The 23,528-nt window shown below is 54.2% G+C and overlaps 1 protein-coding gene across 1 annotated transcript in view; it reads right to left on the bottom strand.

The window, feature by feature from the left end:
* Positions 1-23,528, bottom strand: part of DRAXIN (dorsal inhibitory axon guidance protein) — a 35,292-nt gene that overhangs the window by 10,843 nt on the left and 921 nt on the right. Inside the window, exons 2-6 of the mRNA XM_011935820.1 lie at positions 9,235-9,695; positions 6,806-6,996; positions 4,907-5,021; positions 4,384-4,473; positions 1,747-1,836 (exon numbers count right to left, since the gene is read on the bottom strand). Of these exons, the coding sequence (XP_011791210.1) occupies positions 1,747-1,836; positions 4,384-4,473; positions 4,907-5,021; positions 6,806-6,996; positions 9,235-9,685 (937 nt within the window). The 5' untranslated portion in view covers positions 9,686-9,695. The remainder of the gene's footprint in view (positions 1-1,746; positions 1,837-4,383; positions 4,474-4,906; positions 5,022-6,805; positions 6,997-9,234; positions 9,696-23,528) is intronic.

Below are 23,528 nucleotides of genomic sequence, written 5' to 3'. Positions count from 1 at the left end.
CAGGGTTTTGCTCCGTTATCCAGGCTGGAGTGCAGTGGTGTGATCATGGGAGATGATCTCTGAGGCTAATGTGAACAGAACAGGACACGTATCTCAGGTCTACGGAGGGGCTGAGCCCCAATTTCCCCATCCAGGAGATGTGAATGCTGATTGGATATTGGATGGAACGGATTAATTATCATTCATTTTTGGCATTTTGTTTTTAAAAGAGTGCTTGTCTTTCAGAGGTACACACTAAAATATTCACGGATGAAATACCTGTAAGCTCCCAGGAGTTGCTTAGACATCATGTCGGAATAAGGAAAGCATGTGAGAAATGACAGACACAGATTGGCCACGAGTTGGCATGTACTGAAGCAGAGTGAAGAGAAATGGGCGTTCATTAGACTATTCTGACTACTTTAGTATATATTTGAAACTTTGCAGAATAAAAAATTGAAACTGGGCCGGGCGCGGTGGCTCAAGCCTGTAATCCCAGCACTTTGGGAGGCCGAAGTGGGCAGATCATGAGGTCAGGAGATCGAGACCATCCTGGCTAACATGGTGAAACTCTGTCTCTACCAAAAATACAAAAAAAACCACAAACAAACTAACAAAAAAACAGCCGGGCGTGGTGGCGGGCGCCTGTAGTCCCAGCTACTCGGGAGGCTGAGGCAGGAGAATGGCGTGAACCCAGGAGGTGGAGCTTTCAGTGAGCCGAGATCGCGCCACTGCACTCCAGCCTGGGCGACAGAGCAAGACTCCGTCTCAAAAAAAAAAAAAAAAATTGAAACCGGCTAGGTGTGGTGACTCATGACTGTAATCCCAGAACTTTGGGAGGCCAAGGCAGGTGGATCACTTGAGGTCAGGAGTTTGAGACCAGCCTGGGGAACATGGCAAAACCCAGCCTCTACCAGAAATACAAAAAGTATCTGGGCTGGTGGCATGGGCCTGTAGTCAGAGCTACCTGCGGGGCTGAGATGGGAGGATCACCTAAGCCTGGAAGGCAGAGGTTGCAGTGAGCCAAAATTGCACCGCTGTACTCCAGCCTGGGTGACAGAGTAAAACCCTATCTCAAAAACAAAACAAAACAAAAAAACCCTGAAACTACTTCCCCAACTTCCCTGGCTGTGTAAGTTTGGGCATCATTAAGCTTTCGGTGCCCCAGTTTGCTTATTTGTGTAGTGGGGATCATCATAGCCCCCTTCTACGGGTGGTCATGGGGATTTCAGTAGAAAAGTGCTCAGCACGGAGCCCAGCACACCTAGGCGAGATGGGGGCACGGAGGAGTTAAAGAGGCAGCTGGCCAAGTGCATCCTTCCCTGGGACATGCTGGGAAACCCACCCCCACCCCATTATCACACTTCAGTGCCTCCCCGGGATAGAATTCTGGTGTGAAAGCGGCAGCCTTCTGAGGCTGGATCTAATTTAAAGAGATGTGCTCCTGTCTCCTCCCTTCTCCCTCCTCCAGATAGTGGGAGATTGCGCCAGCTTGTATTTCAAAAGTTGAGAAAAGCAAATCTGAGAAACGATGCCAAGCATTGGGACTAAATGAGTTCACAGATTGGGAAGGCACTGATAAAGCTGTTCTTGCTCATGTCTTCGGCTCCCTAGGGATTCTCCCACCTACTCCCCCGCTGCAGGCCGCTGATCCACCCTCTGCCGGGAAAGCTTGTCCCCCACTCAGTGCAGAACCAGCTTCAAGAAAGGGAGGCTTTTGTGGTTCTCAGAGCATGGGGAGCCCCCTGCAAAGGAGTCTGGACCCACCTTCCACACACATGCAGTCATCGAAGCATTTGTTGTTGAGGCCTCGGTTGTGGGGTGTGCAGAGATGCTCCCGCAGGTCGCAGCAAGTCCCTGCCAACACAGAGAGCACGCACAGTCAGCCGCCCCGAGCCGCCCCTCCCCACAGCCCTGCACTCCGTCCTACTGGACAAGAGATCCATCATCTCTATGGCAGGCAGGCCGTGCCCTGGCGGGGTGGGCCATCTGGTGTGCAAGGCTCCTGGGTGGAACCGCAGACGGATGTCATGGCCCAGGCCCCCAAGGGTCGGCGGCAGAGACCCCAGCTGCCTCAGATAGGCAACTGACTGATCACGGGAAGAGCGAAGGTGGTGTGAGGTCTCCTCCCAGAGAGACCAGAACAGCTGGGGGCTGCCAGGTGTGGAGTCAGCTCAGAGCTGGGAGGGACCTCAGGATCCCCAACACCAACGTCCTCTTTTGACAGATGGGGAAACTGAAGCCCTGGGCACCTGCCACGGAGCCAGCTCCCAGAGCGACTATCCAGTCGGCCCAAACACGGGCCTTTTCTTTGCGCCCAGGGTGAAAACAATGGTTTGGGAATGAAGCAGCCTGTCAGGGAGCTGGTGGTCTGCCTTGTACGATGCTAATTGCTGGTTTAGTTGCTGTTCTGTGGAATATTCTGGTCATCGATCTAACAATCGTCGTGCCGTGGAGGTGTGCCACTGGGATCTCTCCTGGGGAAAGCGCTTGCTGGCAGCCTCCAGCTGGTACAACTTCAGGGCCACCTCCGCCCATGGCAGGCTGTTCTCAGCAGCCCCTGCCAATGACTGGCATGGGGGTTCTGGGGCCCAGCCATTTCTCCTCAGCATGCGCCTTGTTTAACAGGCCACCTCTGCACTGGAATGCCTCCCAAAGTGCTGGGATTACAGCATGATGTCTGAAGCTTCCCCCATCCAATCCAGCTTCCTCCCCCTCTCATCATTCACAAGTGTTTCCCACCCCTAGCCCACCCCCCAAAAATCTGTGGCACTTTTTGTTTTGTTTTGTTGAGATAGGGTCTTGCTTTGTCACTCAAGCTGGAGTACAGTGGTGCGATCACATCTCGCTGTAGCCTTGACCCCCGAGGCTGCCTTAGACTCCCGAATAACTGGAACCACAGGCGCACACCACCAAGCCTGGTTGGTTAATTTTTTTTTTTTTTTTTGAGACAGAGTCTTGCTCTGTCAGAGTGCAGTGGTGCAATCTCAGCTCACTGCAACCTTCGTCTCCCAGGTTCAAGCAATTCTTTGCCTCAGCCTCCTGAGTAGCTGGGCTTACAGGCGCCTGCCACCATGCCCAGCTACTTTTTGTATTTTTAGTAGAGACGGGGTTTCACCATCTTGGCCAGGCTGGTCTTGAACTCCTGACCTTGTGATCTACCCGCCTTGGCCTCCCAAAGTGCTGAGATTACAGGCGTGAGCCACCGTGTCCGGCCAAGCCTGATTAATTTTTAAAATTATTATTATTTTTGGAGATGAAGTCTTCCTGTGTTGGCCAGGCTGGTCCTGAACTTCTGGGCTTACACGATCCTCCCGCCTCGGCCTCCCATAGTGCTGGGATTACAGGTGTGAGCCACTGCGCCAGGCTCTAACTTACCTCTAGTAAGTTAGAGGTAAGTTAACTTCTAACTTCTAACTTAAGTCTAACTTCTAACTTACCTCAGTATCTGCTTCCTGGAGGGCCCGACGGACCCCCAAGAGCCCCCAGGGTTTAGGACATTAGTTACAACGTCCAACTTCTTGTTTTTAGACTGTCTCCATGGGGACGGGCTGCCGAACAGTGAGGATGTCACCCAAAGCATCTCCAGAATGCCCGGCAGTGTTGTGATGGGACAAGGACAGCATTAAGCCCTGCCTGGCGTCAGGAGGAAGAGGGCACGACAGGCTCATCCCGATTCAAGACGCCGTGGGGCTGTGAAGAGGCTTTCCAGCCAGGCCAGGTTGGAGTCACTTCCTAACTGTGTGACCTTGGGCAAGACAGCTTCTCTGGGGCTCAATCACCTGACTTGAAAACTGGGTTGTTGTGAGTAATGTATTTTTTTTTTTTTTTTTTTGAGATGGAGTTTCCCTCTTGTCATACAGGCTGGAGTGCAGTGGCGTGATCCCAGCTCACTGCAACCTCCACCTTCCAGTTTCAAGCAATTGATTCCCCTGCCTCATCCTCCTGAGTAGCTGAGATTACAGGCATGTGCCACCATGCCTGGGTAATTTTTGTATTTTTAGTAGAGATGGGGTTCGCCATGTTGGCCAGGATGGTCTCAAACTCCTGACCTCAGGTGATCCACCCACCTCGGCCTCCCAGAGTGTTGGGATTACAGGCGTGAGCCACCATGCCTGGCTGTGAGTAATGTATTAAATGAATGAATGTCTGACGGCAACTCTCAGGAAAGTGGCAGCTGTTGTTATTATTTATCATCCATGAAGGGTCAAGGATCCTCAGGTCCTGCACACATGGGAACCCCCACTCCCACCCAGGTTTCCTCCCAGCACCCAGCCTGGTGCCTGGAATGTGGGTGCTGGCTGTCGCCCGGAGAAAAAGGAGGGGGGCGGAAGAGGAAGGAGGACTGAGCCCGGGAGAGAGAGGGGAGGGGGCGGTGTGCGACCGGGTCATGCAGGCTGGTACCTGGCAGGCAGTCTTGGTGATGGTCGCATGGTTCCCCTTCGACTGGTGATGTTTCGTTACCATCACTGGAGAGTTTACCCCGGTGTTTTTCTGGGGACAAGAAGATCTGTCGTTAGAAGCTGGGGCCCAGCAGAGCAGAGGTTAAGCACAGGGGCTCAGGTGTTGGAGTGCCCATACCACCATCCTACAGCGTGGCTTGGACAAGGCACTATACACCTCTCTCTCTCTGCCTCAGTTTTCTCTTCTCTAAAATGGGATCAACAGTACTACGGACCTAACAGGTATTTTCCCCCAGGGTAACATGAGTGGAAACATGGAAGCGTGTGGCACGTGATAAGCATTTGACAGCATTCTCCATTCCAAGCGGCGTTTCCAGGTTAGGCTTCATGCTCTCCCCCTCTCCCCGCATACCACCTTTGGACATCTGAAGATCAGACAGGGCTCACGGGGGCCCCCACCTCAACAGATGGTGAGGGAGGGCAGGGTGCTCAGGCATGGAAGGTGGTAGAGTAGGTGGGCATACCTTTCTTCTTTGCAGAGGGCCAGCCATCAGGTTTTAAGTCTTCATAATCGGTCCAGTCGAACAAGGCCATGTCCAGCGTGGGCATCACCTCCCCATCAGGCCTGGGCTGTGCCTGCTGGAGACAGTGAAGAGGGAGGGATGTTGGAACCTTCGAATCCATGGAAGCAGGAGTGTGGAGTCCCAAGACCAGAGGGCAAAAAAGAGGCTTCTCGGAGGCTACCTCATCCTCTGCTGGGCAGCCTGGAGTCTCGGCCCAAGGACATAAAGATGGCTGCCGCAGGCTCCTGTTCCAGTGGTCACTAGGTTAATTTCCTCTCTTTGCAGCCATTACTCAAGAAGGACCGTGCAGACACACACAGGTGAGTTACCCACCAGGCCCTCTGAGGAGGGGCGGAGACCACCCGCAGGCTGGGAAGGCAATCTTGCTTGCCCAGGGTCTTTAAGCCCATGAGGAGGGAGTTGGGCTCCCTCTCCCATAAATGAAAGCCAAGCCACTCACTGGACTTTCCCATCCCTTCCTCTTTCAGCAGAGGTTACCAGCTCTCCGCGGCACCATTGAGGCCACAACCAGGGCTCAGTCCCACTCACAGCCCAGGTCAGTGGCCCCAGGAATGCAGAGGGCTAGAGGTCATGCCTGGATCTACACGTGGGCCTGTGCGCGCACTAGGACATGGGCAGGAGCTGCACCTTCTAGGCTGGGCTGCAGGGGGCCTTGGACAATGACATGGATAACCATGCATTCCTGGGAAACGGTCTGCAGCTTTCATCACAGTCTCAAGGGCATGCAAGACCCCAAAAAAGGATAAGAAAGATCTGCTGCTACAAAAACTTCATTTCTTTTGTATTTTTAGTAGAGATAGGTTTTCACCATGTTGGCCAGGCTGGTCTCGAACTCCTGACCTCAGGTGATCCACCTGCCTCGGTCTCCCAAAGTGCTGGGATTTACAGCTGTGAGCCACCCACTGCACCTGGCCTATTTCTTTTTTATGTAATTTTTAATACATATATGTTATTGATCCTTTTAAATAATTTTATTTTGAAAAACTTTCAAAGCCACAGAAGAGGTGCAAGAATGATGCAGTCAGCTCCTATATACCTCTCTTCTAGAATTACCAGTGGGTAGTGTTTTTGCCACATTTGCTCACTTACTTTCTCTCCACATATATATTTTTTTGCCTTGAGACAGGGTCTTACTCTGTTGCCCAAGCTGGAGTACAGTGGTGCAATCATGGCTCACCGCAGCCCTGACCTCCTGGGTTCAAGCGATCCTCCCACCTCAGCCTCCCGAGTAGCTGGGACCACAGGCACATGCCTTCATGCCTGGCTAACTTTTAAAAAAAGTTTTATAGACACAGGGTCTCACTATATTCCCCAGGATAGTCTCAAACGCCTGGGCTCAAGTGACCCTCCTGCCTTGGCCTTCTAAAGTGTTGGAATTACAGGTGTGAGCCACCGCGCCCGGCCCACATGTCTTTTTTAAAGATCTGATGCAGATGGGTCCAAGTGTTAGCTAATGCTTATTAATTCTGAGTCTTGACGACATGGTTTTAAAAATCACCCTTATTATGCTTCATGTTCCTCTGTATGCAGAAAGCTCCTACCCAGGCCTCGCTGCCCTCCATGCAGACACCAGCATGCTGAGCTGCTGCTTGTTTCCTTGGCTGTCCCCAGAGTGGGCCCCTGGGACCACTTTGCCCTGGACAGTGGCAGCCCCTTGTCAGGATGGAACACCCACCAGGGCTGGAGTTAGACTGGATGAGCAGCAGGAGATCTGGTTTCAATCTAAGCTCTGTGGCCTCCTGCCCCCGTGCCTCAGTCTCCCTACATGTACTAACAGGGTTTTCCATGACATGGGCTCAAGGACCCTTCCAGATCCGAGGCTGTCTGGGGGCCCCTTACCTGGGGCTGTAGGGAGGTGACAGGCAGGATCAGGGACTCTTCTGTGGCAGGTGCTGCCTCAAAGGTGGTGAGGAAGAACATGGTGGGGGCCAGGCTGGTGGAGGACTCCTCCATGGCTGCGTCCAGCGCCTGGGCTTCAGAGAGCTCCGCCTTCTTCATCAGGGAGCTGGGACCTCGGACCAAGGCTCGGCCTGAGACACAGGGTGGGGAGCACAGGGGCTGTATCTGCTTGCCACCTCGTGGCAGTCTATAGTAGAACTCACGTTTTATGCTACAAACTAGGAGGTAGCAGGGACCATGTGACAAGCCCTTGGTTCAGCCCCCATCCCTGCTTCTTACCCTTCTTGGGGGGTAGGGGGAGGGGAACTTGGAGGAAAATGTCTTGGAAGAACTTGCAGTGTCGCTGGGAAGACAGTGCAAGGATTCTCCCTGTAAAGCAACATTCCAGCAAGTGCAAGTCCAGGTTGGCTGGGCATAGCCAGATATGTAAGTGTAACAAATGGGAACTAGTAGGATTAACCATGGAAGGCTTCCTGGAGGAGGTGAAGTTTGAGTAGGGAGAAATGTCATGAGGCTGAGAATCATTACAGTGGCCTTTCAGGAAGCTGGGAGGTGGGAATCACTGCTTACCACACACAAGTGAGAGCATCCTGTGTGGTGATAATTAGTCATCACCCCCCTAATGGAGCACCTGCTGTGTGCTGGGTACCAGATGAGCTGCATCACAAGCATTATTTTATCTAACTGCTGCAAGAGCTCTGGGAAGTGGGTGCTCCTTCAGTCTTACCTACAGGGAAGGAAACTGAAGTACAAAGAGGTTAGGTGACTTGCCCAAGGATGCACAGCTCATGAGTAGTAGGGCCTGGATTCAATTCCAGCAGGGCTGGAGTGCAGGGGCTCAATCCTGGCTCACTACAACCTCTGCCTCCAGGGTTCAAGTGATTCTCCCACCTCAGCCTCCTGAGTCACTGGGATTACAGACATGTGCCACCACACCTGGCTTATTTTTGTATTTTTGGTAGAGATGGGGTTTCTCCATGTTTCCCAGGTGGCTCTCAAACTCCTGATCTCAAGTGATCCGCTCGCCTCAGCCTTCCAAAGTGCTGGGATTACAGGTGTGAGCCACCACACCTGGCCCGGCCTAAGGTTTCACAGCCAGTCGTCAGCAGAACAGGGCCTACCCCGCAAACCTTCTCCGTTCCCCGCCTCCTCCTTTCCATGTCAACTCTCTCAGGAGGCCTGGCTGCAGCCCTGGAGCTGGGGGAGCAGGAGCCCAGCAGGACAGGTCCACACCCTACACGTGCCCTCTAGCTGTCCTCAAGGGTGCCAGCATCCTCCCCGGAAAGCTGACACAGGTGACCCCAGAGTGGGAGACTGAAAGTCAAAGCCAGGGGACCCTGACTGGCCTCTGCCCACTTGGGGGGTTCTCAGGCCTCGCAGGGAAGCCAGCCTCAGCTGTTTGCATAAGAGGTGTTGAGGCTCCATTGCCTTCCTGCCAAAGAACCCCGCCACCACCACTGCATTTGTGGCACTCGGCATGCCCCTAGAGGCAGTCTGGTCACACAGAGAGCTTAGAAGCTGAGTTCCCTGGCTGGGAGGAGCCACCTGACTGGAGCTGCCAGGATATGTCTGCTCTGAGACTGAATGGGCACCGGGAGGGGGAAGCCTGGGCCAGCAGGGGGCTAGCTAGCTCCGGGGGATGTGGAGGAAATGTTCAGGAAGGTGGGAAGGGCTAGGGGCGCACCAAGACAAACAGGGCAGAGGCAGGAGCAGTAGGCAAGTGATGCCTCTCCTGGAGGCACCTGCATCCAGGTCGGAGGACACTGATTTGGCCTCAGCACGGGGCTGCGATTAACCAGAACAATGACCGCTCGTGGCCCTGCCAGCTGAGCCCCAAGTGCCCCACTAACCAAGTCTCTGCAATGACACTGAGGGTAAATGGGACCAGTCTCTTCACTTTACAGAGGGGAAAACCGAGGCACAGAAAGAGAACTTGCCCAGGGCCACACCCGAGTAAGTGGTGGAGGCAGGACCTGATCTCAGGCAGACCTGGCTTCAGAGTCTAGGCTCTTAGCCCCTACCCAGTGCTTCAGAGTCGAGTAAGGAATGTGCTTGGAGAGCACTGAACTGTTGCTCCATCTCTACTCAGAACTTATAGTAGGAGAAATTTAGGCAGAACTTCCTGATTCAGGAGGATGATCTGTTGATAAGACAGATTCTATTGCAATACATCCCTCTCCTCTTCCCATGCCCCAACCCTAGGCCTCTCCCCGCCTCCTCCCCTTACCAGGTCCCTCTGAGACCCCTCCTCTCCTCTGGATATTCTTCCAGGGACCTCACAGCCCTGATCCGTCCCTGCATCCTGTCCTGCTCCCGTCAGTCCATGGCAGGAATTCCCCCATCCCCGCCCCTCGCAGCTCTCCAGCTACCTCGGTGCAGCCTCAGCCTGTCCCTGCGTCTCTTGTGCTCCCTGCTGCGTTTCCTGGCCCTCTCCCAACCTGGAGGTCGGTTCTCCTTCTCAGGGTAGGGCACTGCCAACCCCAGGAGCAGGTCCTTGTCCTGCAGCAGGCCTGCAGGACTCTGCTCAGGCAGCGGCCCTTCCGCCTCTGGCAGCCTGGAGGCCTGCCTGGTGGCAGTGACCACAGCCCCATCCTGGGCGTGGCTGGGCAGGCCTGGGCCCCACTCCTTCTTGCCTGGGCCCCGCCGGCGGTGGTGGCTGGCCTGAGGTGTCCACAGCGCTGGGCCTGGGAGGTCGATGTGATTCTCAGGGAGGTTCCGAGCAGGGGTCCCAGGTGCAAGGGCGCCTGCCAGGCTCAGCTCCAAGGGCAACAGGAGGACGAGGAACAGCATGGGGGCGGTGTGGATGGCAGGTCCGGCCATTGGCTCCTCCCTGCAAGAAAAGCAACACCATGAATTTGCAGCCCCAGGCCCCTCCTCTGCTGTCCTCCACTCAGATAATTAAAGCCCAGTTTTTCTCAACAGCCTCAGAGGGGGATTTAGACCCCAGAGACATTTGGCAATGCCTGGAGACATATTTTAGTTGTCAAAACTGGGGAGTGCTACTGGCATGTAGAGGTTGGAGCCCCGGGATGCTGCTAAACGCCCGACAATGCACAGGACAGCCCCCCGAAACTGAGATTCATCCGGCCCAGAAAAACAACAGTGCTGAGGCTGAGAACCCCCGGCTTAAATCATTTCAGCAGCATTCAAGTTCCAGATTAGTCCAGAATTCCTTTCTCTGCACAAACCTCTGCCCCTTACCAAGTCCCCTAGAAGGGAACTGAGTCCCTCAGAGCTCAGAAATGTGCCTCTAGGCCCTGAGACTTGACTCGGAGCCTAATTCCATACAAATGGAATAATAGCGTTTGAGCGCACGCTGTAGGCAGGACCCACGTTAAGAGCTTTGTGTGAATTCATTGTCACTTTGCCCTTTCAATAGCTCTCTGAAATGGCTCGTGTTATTTTCCCCATTTTTCTGAAGTGGCAATTAAGGCTCAGAGAGGTTAAGTCACAACTGGTAAGTGGCACTATGTCATTTCTATCCCTGAGCCCTGAAAATGTGTGGTGGTCCCAGGATGGCCCAGCTCTGCCTTTTTCTTCTCCCACCATGAGCTCTGAGGCCCCAGAATGTTCTGACACTGTCCCTTCCCCTGGCGGAGGGGCTTTGGGGACAGCTTTGCAGACTTGGCTCTGACCCCTGCAGGGTAGACTGAGCCAACCGGACCTAGCCTCAGGACAGCCCCCTCAGGGGACCCAGTGCCCTCCCTCCACACCGGAGGGAGAAGCTGCAGCTCAGGGGATGGTGGGGGCGTCTGTGAGACTCTGGAGATCTCCTGCCCCCGTGGGCCACCCGCAGCTGCTCCCCCACGCACCCCCTCCATTGCACCAGCCTCACTGTATCCTGGAGCTGGGCACCAGGTTAGCCAGGCGAATTGAATTTTTATGGCCTCCCGAGTATTCCACTAGGCTGGCAAGGGTGCTTACGCCACCGTTTCTTTGTGATTTGTGACCATATAATTGCCCAGGGCTGAGGAAAGGTTGGTGGGCCTGTGATGTTTCCCCGCTTCCTGGCGCCTCTCCCTGCGGCCCCCATGCTGGCTGGCCCACCCCAGTGTCACCTTAGCTGACCCCAAGTGAGGGTGGGAGGGGCGGGGCAACTGCTGTGTCTTTGGAGCCCTGACCACCCACTCGGGGAGGGGAGGGGGGAAACACCTCCTTCAGCTTCACAGGGTCTGTGGTGGCTTCACCCGGCTCTGCCTCCATCCCAGCCTGGCATGTCCTGGTCTCCTGGGATCCTGGGCCCTGGCCTCCACTGCCCACAGCTCAGCTCTTCCTAGAACCATGGGTGGAGACAAGGAGGTGGCCATCACTTTCCATCTTGTCCCCTATCCCAGGGATCCGGCTGAAGATTCTGAGTGAGCCTTGGTGACGTGCGTGGGACCCTGGGACAGGCTTGTTGTGACAACCTTGTCTCCCATCACACCTGCATCCATTCCTAAAGCTACAGACCCTGCACCACAGTCCCTGCTACTGTCCCGGTCACCTCACCAGCAACAGAAGGCTCTGCCCCACTGGCCTTACTTCCAGTCCTTCCCTAACAAGTGCACTTGAGGCCAGAGCTCAGCAAGCGGGACCTGTGCCCTAGTTTCTGAAGCAGCCCAGGGTGGGTGGAGGGGCCCATTTTGAAGGCCTGTCACTCAAGCATTGTTCTGGGCAGAGGGAACCTCAATCCTTCTTCGCGGCCAGTGGATTAGGGCTGCTCTCTGGGCTGGTGTTTAGCCTGACCACTGCCAGACTTCGCCCCCTGCTCTTCCTGTGACTGGAAAGGCCAAGCGCATATGGGATCCTGTCCATGTCTGAGACCCAGCCCTGCCTTTCTCTCCTGCAGGGACATGACAGCCTGGGAGAAGCCCAAAGAGCATCCCAGGGACAGGGAAACTTTGGGGCGTTGGCCAATGCATGGAATCACTGCCTCCCCCTTGTCCTGGGAGTTGAGGAGAATGAGGCAGAAAACCCAGACAGTGCGGGCAAGAGAGCAGAGGAGGCTCGGCAGAGAGGTGGGCAGCTTCTCAGCTAGCCTGCTGTCCCCGGGGACACACAAGGCTGTCAGTAAACCTCACAACCAGCCTCTGAGCCTGGTGACCAGCCTAGGTGCTGGTCTTGGAGGACAGTTCCTCCCCTGCAGAGCCAGGAGATGAACCCCGACTCCCACCCCACTCCAACACCCCCAAGCAGCATGGTCCCACTCAGACTGCCATCTCCCCAGGCTCCGTTGCCAAGACCCTATTTGGCCGTGGGTCTGTTCACTGCGCCCCTCCTGCTTCAGGGCCAGTGGAACCCCAGTCTGAGGGCCATCTTTGTTCCCTCCCACGCTTCAAGCCCCACATATCACCCACGCGGCCAGCCTGGGACAGAGGAAGTGGGATTTCAGTGTGCAGTGCCAGAGCACCCATGGGGGTGCACCCAAGGGGGCTCCATCCTCTCCCCAGACCCAGCACATACTGGTGGTATGGCTACTCGGGTTGTGACCCTTATCTGCTCAAAACTGTCTATGGCTCCCTATTGCCTTCCCACATAACCACAAACTCCTTACTTTGGCACTTAAGACCTCATATAATATGGCCCCAATCAAGTTTTGCAGCTCCATCTTCTACTTTCTCCCCTTCACAGGCAACAGAGATCGCTCCCTAGGCCCCAAACACATCCCTGCTTTCTGGATCTCCGTTCTCACTTAGGCTGTCCCCTCTGCCTGGAACCTCTCCCCTCCTCCCTCATCTCTCTCCGTCCAAGTCCTGCCCATCCTTTGGGACTCAACCCAAATGTCCCTTCCTCCAGGAAGCCTGGTTCAGTCACCTGACTCTGAGTGCTCCCCACCTGGTGCTCCCACATGCCTTTGTCCTGCTCTTGAAGACCTCGTGTGTCATTTTGTGCTGGGACTGTCAGGTTTTTTTAAGCCCCCAGCTAGACTGGAAGCTCCTAAAGGACTGTGCCCAGTCTCCCCTCTGCTCTGCGGCATCTCCAGGGCCCTGCACATAATAGGCACCAGTAGCCATGGATCAGAACAGAAGTGAATTGAGCACAATCCAATTTATATATCAGGCCAGGCACAGTGGCTCATGCCTGTAATCCCAGCACTTTGGGAGGCCAAGGCGGGTGGATCACCTGAAGTCAGGAGTTCGAGGCCAGCCTGGCCAACATGGTGAAACTCTGATTCTGCTAAAAATACAAAAATTAGACGGGAATGACAGCATGCACCTGTAATCCCAGCTACTCAGGAGGCTGAGGCAGGAGAATTGCTTGAAACCTGGAGGGAGAAGTTGCAGTGAGCCGAGATTGGGACTCTGCACTCAGGTCTGGGCGACAGAGAGAGACTGAAAAAAAAGAGAATTTATATCTCAGCAGAAGATCATAAATAAATTCCGCGGATATGTGTGTGTGTGAGCATCGGGCATGTATGTGTGAGCGTGACGTGTGTGTGTGAAGCATGTGTGAGCATGTGTGTGTGTACTGTGATCATGTGTGAGTGTGAATAGGTGCGGGGGTGTATGTGTGTTGTGAGTGTGTTGGAGTGTTCACCTGTGTGTGTGAACATGTGTGAGTGTGTGTGTGTGAGATCATGTGTTAGCGTGAATGTGTGGGTGTGTAGGTGTCTGTGTTGTGAGTATATGTGCGGGAGTGTTAGCATGTATGCGTGTGTGTGTGTTGTGACCATGTGAGTGTGAATATGTGTGGGTGTGTATGTGCATGTGTGTGAGCGTGTGAGCATGCGTGTGTGTATGTGTTGTGAAAGTATGTGTGGGTGTGTGTGAGCGTGAATATGTGTGGGCGCATACATGTGTGTGTATGTGAGCATGTGTGTGTGAACTCGTCTGCGTGTGACAGCGTGTGTGTTGTGAGCATGTGTGAGTGTATGTGTGTGCACAAGCATGTTTATGAGCATGGGTGTGGAGTGTGTGCAAGAGTGTGTGTCAGCTGGAGGAGAGGCTGGGGGAAGACTGCACAGGCCCCTCTCTCCAGCCCCAGGGATTTGTACCCAGCTCTTGGCACAGCCCAGCAGCTGAGATGCCAGCCTGGCAGGGAGTCCCCGAGGAAACATGGGCTGCTACAGAAGTCATGCCAAGGATCCACAGCGACCAAGGGCTCCAATCCATTTCTGTCACTCTGGAAGCCAGTTGGAGGCTGTGTCACAAAGCACCAGGCAACCAGGCGGAAGAAGGAGGGAGCCCCCCTCCACCTCCCTGCAGTCCGGGGCAGTTCTGCCTGGGCTGGGTTGCTCACAAAGCCTGCGTTTCTGGTCCTTGGTCTGCTCCTCCCAGTCAGGCACAGTCAGCAGCCCGGAATGACCCTGGACCAGAGTTGCGAGGGATGGTAGGAACATCCACAACCCAGAGCCGGCCCCTTTCACAACTGAGGTCTGATAGCGAATCATTAAAAACAAAACAAATTAAAACAAAAGCAATCGTAATTGTAGGAGCTGCTGTCCCCGAGCAGCTGTGAAGCCCAGGCCTTTCTGTATTTGTTTCTTTCATCCACATCTCATTTTTCCTCTCGACTGCGCTGTACATCGGGGAGACTTTTCCATGGTTTTAAAATAACGAAACCGAGGCTCTGGGGGTGAAAGCCATAAATCCAAGATGGCACAACTGGCAAGTGGCAAAGCCCATCTCAAGGCTGGGGTTCTCCTGGCACCCGGCGCACACAGGACATGGTTCTTGTCCCCATTGTCCGGGTGGCCACCTGCCTCCCCCACGCAGCCACTCATCCTCACGGTAAGAGGCATCTTCGTCCTTGAGTGCGGTCAGGGACCAGGAGCCACCAGCAGCTGGGAAACAGACACTAACCAGGGAGGAGAACGGGCTTATCTCAAGCCCCCAATCTGTCCCCCATCCTAGGGGAAAATTGGAGAGCTATCTCCATCTGGGAGGCCGCAGGAAAGCAGCATCGTCATATGCAAACGAAGGCGATGAATCGAGTCTGGAGTCAGCTTTTGATTCCTGAGCCCCTCCCCCACAACACCCTTGCATTTGGGGGCCAGGAGACTCAGGGGATCCTGCCCCGCCTGCCTGAGGGACAACTGTGGAGCTTGGCCACCAGGCTTCTTGGGACAGCTGTCAGACCAGCATTCCTGCGGCGCTGATCGGCCTTCCTGTTGCATAGTGGGCTCGGGGGAGCAAGTCATGGCTGGCCAAGCCGGATCCGATGGGAATCCTGGGTCAGGGGTATCAGTGATGCTCAGATGGCGCGGATTATGGTGTGAAGCAGACAACCCCCCATTGGGAGAACCGGAGCCCATCAGCCTCCCTCCCTTAGCCTGAGTCTACTCCTCATGTGCCAAAGTGACAAATTTGTGCGACTGTATTTGGCAGGAATGTTTCAGGGGTTCTGTAAGCATCTGATTCTAGCTTCACTTTAAAAATAAATTTTTAAAATTATTTTGAAAACTGTAGTAAAAATAACAGACACTCTCAAATACATTCTCTACCCAATTTGAACATGGGCACGGCCCCACCATAACTCGGGCTTCTGGTTCACTGAAGAGTATTCCAGGGATGTAAGGTGAGCAGTTTCAAAGACTTGCTACCATTTGCAGCTATTTAACTGCATGCTCCAGGATTTTCTGAACGTGAACAATCTAAGCCAGTTAGAAGCACAGCCACATATCCATGAGTGTAACGGATATCCATTACATTATTTTATATCGTGGAGAACAGCTTCTCTTTTTCTCATTGGTTTACTTCATTTATATTTATTTATTTTGAAACAGAGTCTCGCTCTGTCACCCAGGCTGGCGTGCGGTGGCACAATCTCAGCTCACTGCAACCTTCGTCTCCCGGGTTCAAGCAATCCTCCTGCCTCGGTCTCCTGAGGGATTACAGGCGCTGCCACCACGCCCAGCTAATTTTTGTGTTTTTAATAGAGACAGGATTTCACCATGTTAGCCAGGCTGGTCTTGAACTCCTGACCTCAAGATCCACCCGCCTCGGCCTCCCAAAGTGCTGGGATTACAGGTGTGAGCCACCACACCTGGATTTACTTTATTTATTTATTGAGACCGAGTCTCGCTGTGTCACCCGGGCTGGAGTGCAGTGGTGTGATCTCGGTTCACTTCAATCTCCACCTCCTAGGTTTAAACGATTCTCCTGCCTCAGCCTCCTGAGTAGCTGGGATTACAGGCACGCACCACCATGCCCAGCTAATTCTTGTATTTTTAGTAGAGACACGGTTTCACTATGTTGGCCAGGCTGGAGTCGAACTCCTGACATCAGGTGATCCGCCCACCTTGACCTCCCAAAGTGCTGGGATTACAGGCGTGAGTACCATGCCTGGCTTGAGCCACCGTGCCCAGCAGTTTACTTTAAAATAAGTAAATATTAGTCCTGGCTACTTGGGAGGCTGAGGCAGGAGGATCCCTTGAGCCCAGGACTTTGAATTCAGTCTGGACAACATAGTAAGTCCCTGTCTCTAAACAAAATTTTTTTAACAAAAATTAAACTAATTATTATAAACTGGGGCAAAGCAGCGGTTGCACAGAATCTAGGTGGGAGAGGCCAAAGAGAGTCTGGTTGCAAGTAGGGCTTAAAGTTGTGTTGTGTGTGCATAAAATAGAGAAATTTTTGATTTGGGGAAAGGAGTTCTTGGTGGTGGGGGGGTGCTACACTGCTTATAAAACACTGTTTTGTTGGTTTTATGTATTAGGATTATGGGTCGAATTTCATTTGGGAAAAGACTTGCACTACTCAAAACATTTATTTTTGGCAGGGAGTAGGGGAGGAGGACCACTGGGCCACTGGATTAGGTGGTCTCAAAGGCCCTGTCTGCCAAGGGAGCCTGAGAATTTACGATCCATGATGACAAGGCTCCTCCATCTGTCTGTCTGTTCAACTGCCAGCCCCCTATGGGGAGGGGTGACAGATAATATCCAGCAGGGTGTGGATTGAGCCTCCGGGGCTAGGGACAAAATATTCTTTCCTTCCGGATACTCCCAACCTAGGAGCTCTGTGGGGAGGAACTGTATCCCCAGATTCAGGAGATTTTGTTGAATGCAGGAATCATCTCAGGTTTTACATCTCTATAGTTCCAGGAAGACTTTAAGATTTTTTTGTTTGTTTGTTTATTTGTAGACAGGGTCTTGCTCTGTCCTACAGGCTGGAGTACAGTTGTACCATCACAGCTCACTGGAGCCTCGACCTCTCCAGCTCAAGCGATCTTCCTGCCTCAGCCTCCTAAGTGGCTGGGATGATAGCCACATACCATCATGCCAGGCCAGTTTTTTCTTATTTTTCGTTGAGATGAGGTCTCTCCCTATGTTGCCCAGGTTGGTCTCGAACTCCTGGCCCCAAGTGATCTTCCCACCTTGGCTTCCCAAAGTTCTGGAATTACAGGCATGAGCCCCGGACCCAGCAATTGCTTTAACTTGAAATTGATCTGCCCAATTTTCCCTCTGGCTACTCCTCTTCACTCACATGGACACTTCCTGAAATGGCAGGAATTGGAGATGGGCGGTGCAGTCTTCAAGCCCTGTCTGCTCTTAGCAGAGTGTGGCCACTGTGTAGTCAGCCCCAACTCTAGTTAGGGCATCCTGGAGCCCCGGTTCCCTAGGAGCAGACTTCTGTCTTCTTTAGGTGGAGCTGACACCCCCAGGGTTGGAAAGTGGGTAATTTTCTTGTTCAGTCAAAGCAGTCATATCCTACATGAGAGTCAGGGAGCAGCCGGGCGCGGTGGCTCAAGCCTGTAATCCCAGCACTTTGGGAGGCCGAGACGGGCGGATCACGAGGTCAGGAGATGGAGACCATCCTGGCTAACACGGTGAAACCCCGTCTCTACGAAAAAATACAAAAAACTAGCCGGGCGAGGTGGTGGGCGCCTGTAGTCCCAGCTACTCCGGAGGCTGAGGCAGGAGAATGGCGTGAACCCGGGAGGCGGAGCTTGCAGTGAGCTGAGATCCGGCCACAGTACTCCTGTTGGGGGACCCAGTCCCTGCCTGCAGAGTGCTTTCAATCTAAGCCAGAAGCAGCCCCTGCCCTGGGGAAGCCTCCCATCTAGCAGGGAACATATAGTTGCTGTCCTCAGGAATTTCCCAATCTGATAGGAGAGGCACAGCTCTGGCCTTGGGAGGGTCCCAGAATACGGAGCTGCTGAACTGCCCGCAAAGACACAGTCCTTGCCTCCAGGTGTCCCCACTGATAAGGGAGACCAGTCCTGGTGAGAGGCCACAGGTCTAATGAGAGGTGGAGGCCCACACATCACTATTACTGATTCCAGCCCACAGATGTCAGCCCAAACCCGCTAAGCTAGCCCATGGGCGGGCTCTCACTGAGCAGAGCAGAAGGAGCCAGACAACCTGGGCAAGTTTCTCAACTCCTCTGGGCCCCAGTTTCCTCTCTTGTGAAATGTCAGCTGTCATGAGGATTGGGGAGTAAATTTTTGTGTTTTTTTTTAATTTTTGAGACGGAATCTCGTTCTGTTGCCCAGGCTGGAGTGCAATGGCACAATCTCGGCTCACCGCAACCTCTGCTTCCCGGTCTCAAGTGATTCTTGTGCCTCAGCCTCCCAAGTAGCTGGGATTACAGGCATGCGCCACCACACCTGGCTATTTTGTTTTGTTTTGTTTATGTTTTTTGAGATGGAATCTCTCTCTGTCGCCAGGCTGGAGTGCAGTGGCGCCATCCAGGCTCACTGAAATCTCTGCCTCCTAGGTTCAAGCGATTCTCCTGCCTCAGCCTCCCGAGTAGCTGGGACTATAGGTGCAGGCCACCACTCCCAGCTAATTTTTGTGTTTTTAGTAGAGACGGAGTTTTACCATATTGTCTAGGATAGTCTCGATCTCTTGACCTCGTGATCTGCCTTCCTAGGCCTCCCAAAGTGTTTTTTGTTTTTTTGTGACGGAGTTTTGCTCTTGTTGCCCAGGTTGGAGTGCGATGGTGCGATCTCGGCTCACTGCAACCTCCGCCTCCCAGGTTCAAGCGATTCTCCTGCCTCAGCCTTCCGAGTAACTGGGATTACAGGTGCCCGCCACTATGCCTGTCTGATTTTTGTATTTTTAGTAGAGATGGGGTTTCACCATCTTGGCCAGGCTGGTCTCAAACTCTTGACCTCATTATCCACCCGCCTCTGCCTCCCAGAGTGCTGGGATTACAGTACTGTGTAATTAAAGCACTCTGAGCCACCACGCCCGGCTGGGGAGTAAAGGATAAAGTAAATGGGACATAGAGAGGGTGAAATAAACAGTAGTTGTTACTATGGGAAGGGGAGACAGAGGGAGTAAGGTGGCGGGAGTGGGTGTGGTGGGGGCCGGGGAGTTTCCTGGGAGCATTTGTGCATCTGTGCCTGGGTGTGCAAAGGGGCAGGCGCAGGTGGCTGTGTCCTCTGTCCTCAGTAGGGTGATCGATGACAGGGCAGGACCGTCCTAGGCCAGCCTGGAGGGGACCATTGTCTTGGCAAATGAGGTTTGGCTTCCCTGCAGGGGCAGCTCCATCTGCTTTTATTGTTTCCGACAGCAGCCTTGGGATTTTCAACCCAACCCAGGCCTCACACCTTAAAAAACCTGTATAGGGGCTTTGGGGGAGTTTGTCAGAGGCCCCACCCATCCAAAGGCCTCCAGCTTTCTGCTTCCCTCACCTAGTATTCCCTACTCACCTCCTGAGCTTGAGTCCTACCTCCTGCTAGATTATAGGTACTTGTGGCCCCTCTTCCTCCTCTCCTAGGCAATTTGAGGGTGGGGGGAAGCAAGTCTCAACCCTCATATTCATCAAACTTCACTATCTTAGTACCTAGACCATTTAGCTCTGGCAGAGGCTGATGTGGAGTGAACAGACTCCTGGAGTCAGACCATCCTGGGTGTGGATTCTGGCTCCAGCACTTAGTGGCTGTGTGACCCTGAGCAAGTCAATTAACCTCTCTGGGCTTCATTTCCACATCTGAAAATTGTGTACATTTGTTTGGGTATCATCTACTATTCTAGGCCCAGAGCTTTATATGCTTTATTTAACTTGACTCTTTGAAATATATATATATATATATATGTTTGTTTTGTTTGTTTTTATTTTTTGAGACAGAGTCTCACTCTGTTGCCCAGGCTGGAGTGCAGTGGTGCAATCTCGGCTCACTGAAGCCTCCACTCATTGCAACTTGTGCCTCCTGGGTTCAAATAATTCTCCTACCTCAGCCTCCTGAGTAGCTGGAATTATAGGCGTGCGCCACACTTCCCAGCTAATTTTTGTTATTATTATTATTTTTTTTAAGTAGAGATGGAGTTTCACCATGTTGGCCAGGCTGGTCTCGAACCCCTGGCCTCCAGTGAGCTAACTGCCTCCGCCTCCCAAAGTGCTGGGATTATAGGTGTGAGCCACTGCACCTGGCCTGAAGCGGATAATATTTTTCAGATGGTAATAGTAACAACGGCTGTGTAGGAACATTAAGATAATGACCTGAGGGACTTGTCCAAGGTTGCTTAGTAGAGCATGTGATAGAGCTGGTACTCAAACCCGCAGCCATTTGACACCTCAGACTCATCATACCTGCTCCATTACATTCCTGGCCGAGACTTCTCTTCATGCTGCCATTCAGTAACCAACACCAGTGCAGCTGCTTTGAGTCCCAGGGTAGGTGGCATGAGCTGGGGCCTGACCCAGAGCCTGGTACGCGCGAAAACCATGAAGTCCTGCAATGAGCTCCTTCCAGTTGCTGTGGGTTCTAGTAGGAGCCTCATCCCTCATAACCATCCCTTCAACTCCATCCCATCAAGGGAAGTCTTGGTTTGGGGCATGGGGCATTGCCAAGCTGGGAGCTGGCAGAGCCTCTACTGGCAAAAATTCAGCCATCCTCCCACAGCCTTCTTCTTCTTGGGGACCATTGGCCACAGCGGCTCATCCCTGAGAGGGAAGGCTGGAGTAGGGCAAGCAAAGAGGGCCAGTCAAGCAAGAGAGAGGCAGCTCCAACCCATTGGGCCAGAACAGGGGTGCTCCTAGGACCTGCCATCCAGGAACATGTCCATGCCTCTGAGGGAAGTTCCTGATCTTCCCAGACTGTGTCGTCAGGGAGGCCAGATGCAAGTCCCTGCTCCATCACATTCCTCCTGGCCGACACACGTGAAGGAACTCCCTCCAGGTCCCCTAGCTGCTAAGTGATCAGCTGGGCTTCACACCCAATCTGCATGGCTGGGGTGAGCCACCTCCCTCTCTGGTCTCAGTTTCAACCCCTATAATCAGGCACAGAGACCACCTTCATTTTCCAGAGTGATGCAGGGCCTCAGTATCAGAGGGGTTTCCGGGCAGCTTGCTCCCCCTCCAACCTCCCTAGCCAGAGGGCCAGCTCCACCCTGGCCCCGCCAGCGGGACCCAGCAGAACTCAGCAAGACACTGGGGCTTGCAGTTTTCAGTTCATTCCCGTGCCTTTGACCAGGAATCACATTCAATATAACAGGTGTGCACAGAGCCCCTACTGTGTGCCAGGCACTGGGACCACAAGCAGAAGGAGACCCAGCCCCCACCCAGGGAGGAGCAGACCCCTCCCAGATAGCGATCATGCCGTGCAGTTCACAAGAGACAGGGAGGCAAGGGGGTGCAGGGGGGCTTCCCACAGAAGGGGACATCAGACCTCCCTGGTTAGCAAAGACGGAAGGGCTGAGATCAAACATAGGGCAGGGCAGAAAGAGCCCTAGCAAAAGTTCAGAGGAGGGCAGGCCGTGGAGATGGTCAGCTCTCCATCGTGGCTGCAACCTGGGACACAGAGGGGGCAATGCCGGGAGGCGGGCAGGACAGGGCTAGGCTGGGCTGAGGTCTCTGTAGTTAACTGAGTGGCCACAGGGAGCCACTGAGGAGTATGGATTGGGGAGGGGGATGAATTGAATAGTGGGGAGGAAGGCAGCGGAGGGGGCAGGGAGGAGCTGAGCAAGGTTCCTGAGCCTCTGAGCTGGCTTTGCTGCAGAAGGCAGGGGGCAGAGATGGTGTGATGGGCTGGGTTCACCAAAGTAGGGCCTGTCTGCCAGGTAGGATTTGGAGCAGAAGCCTGGATGCGGGATGTCGCAGGGATATCTGGCCATTCTTGCCTCTAAAGAGAAAGGCTCCAGTTGCCAGCCCTGGCTGTGGCTGAAACAAGAACTCAGCCAGGGGAGCCTAGAACCTGCCAGCTGAGAGGTTTCTCTCTTCTGAAGTTGCCCTCATTAAGACACTCAGGCCATGTCACTGCCAGACTCCTGGAGTGGTGTGTCACCTGTTATGACAACCTAGACAGTGGTCAGGGGGCTTGGGCAAGCACACAGCAGGTCTAGGAGCCAGCAAGACAATCCCTTCAGAGGAAAGGAAGCGGCCTGTGAGCTGGTGCCCCTATAAAAGACATCAGGCCAAGACCTAGGTTCAGAATTGCGGGTGAGTCACAGGATGCCTGCTGATGGGCGACCAGCTGTTGGGAACATCAGCACAGCCACACTGATCTCATTTTGAAAAAAAGTGATCCATGGACCCTGATTGTTTTAGCTGATTTTAGGATAAGCGAAGAGGAGGAGAGAGAGAAAGAGAAGAGTGCTTGCAAGGGTGTGGACGCCTGTATGGGCACGAGGAGGTGACGGTGATAGGAAGTGTTTTGGGGGAAGAGGCTGTGGTTGGGGGATTACTCTGAAGTGTCTCTAAGCCTTGACTTTGAGATCCATTTCTGTGGAGCCCCCTGTCCCCACCCCACCCCAGGTCTGTAGACTCCCCTCCCTTTCCTTCCCCTCCTCCCCTCTCCTCCCCTCCCTTCCTCCCTTCCTCCACAGGGTGCCTGAACCAGCACCAAGCGGCACCCCACTATTTCCACTCACATCCCTATAGGTAGCGACTAGCACCATCCCTGTTTTGTGATAGGAACATTGAGGCTCAAAGAGGTGCATTCCTTTGTCCAAGATCACTCCCAGAGCCCCCGTGTCCCTGACCCCAGACGCATTGTAGTGAACCGGTTCCAGACACCGTGTGTCACTGGGCTGGGAGGTGGGCAGCGTGGAGGGAGCACATCGGGCCGAAAGGATGGCCCAGGGAGCACCCAGCTGAGGAAAGCAAGAAAGACTCGGCGGGAAACCCCAGCCCTCTCATCTCATACCCTGGCCCCGAAGGCGGCGGAGACCCTTGGCCAGCAGACGGAGAAAAGCCAAAAGCCGGCGGTGGGGAGCGGGAGGGGCAGAGCGGGAGGCCACAGGCGAAAGACCAGCGCCGTCGGGGGAGCCAGGCTGAGTACCCTCCTGGGCACAGATGGGAGGGCGCGGGGCCACCGGCGGTGCTGGTTCCGGACGCACTCAGCGTCCCCCGGCCACACACCCCAGCCTCCTGGGCGGCCTCGAAAGGGGTGGGAGGGCACACCGGCCAGCTCTGCCCGGGGCTCAGGGAGTCTTCGAAGGCTTCTTCCAGCGGTGGCGGACTGGGGCCCCCAGCCTGAGAGACCACCCGGAGACGCAGAGACAGAGAGACAAAGGGAGACTGGGTCCCGGAGAGAGGTTAGTGCCTAGGAGAGTGGGCGCGAGCCGGGACCCCAGAGGGCGGCGAGGGCGCGCGCGAGGCCGAGTGTCAGAGCGTGGAAAAATGGGCGTCCAGCGGCAGGTGGACGGATGGGGAACCCTGGAACAGAGCCAGGGGCCGTGGGGAGACGAAGCAAGGAGCGGAGGCGGCGGAAGGACTGGCGGATGGACGGGTCCGAGGGCTGGGAAGGAGGCAGCATCCTCACCTCCAGCCTCGGGACCCCGCGCACCCCGCCCCCG

This window comes from Colobus angolensis, unplaced genomic scaffold (genome assembly GCF_000951035.1).
Source record: "Colobus angolensis palliatus isolate OR3802 unplaced genomic scaffold, Cang.pa_1.0 Scaffold149, whole genome shotgun sequence".
NCBI classification, from domain to species: Eukaryota; Metazoa; Chordata; class Mammalia; order Primates; family Cercopithecidae; genus Colobus; species Colobus angolensis.
Note: the sequence above shows the minus strand (reverse complement) of the source record. Positions and strands in the feature narration are given on the sequence as shown.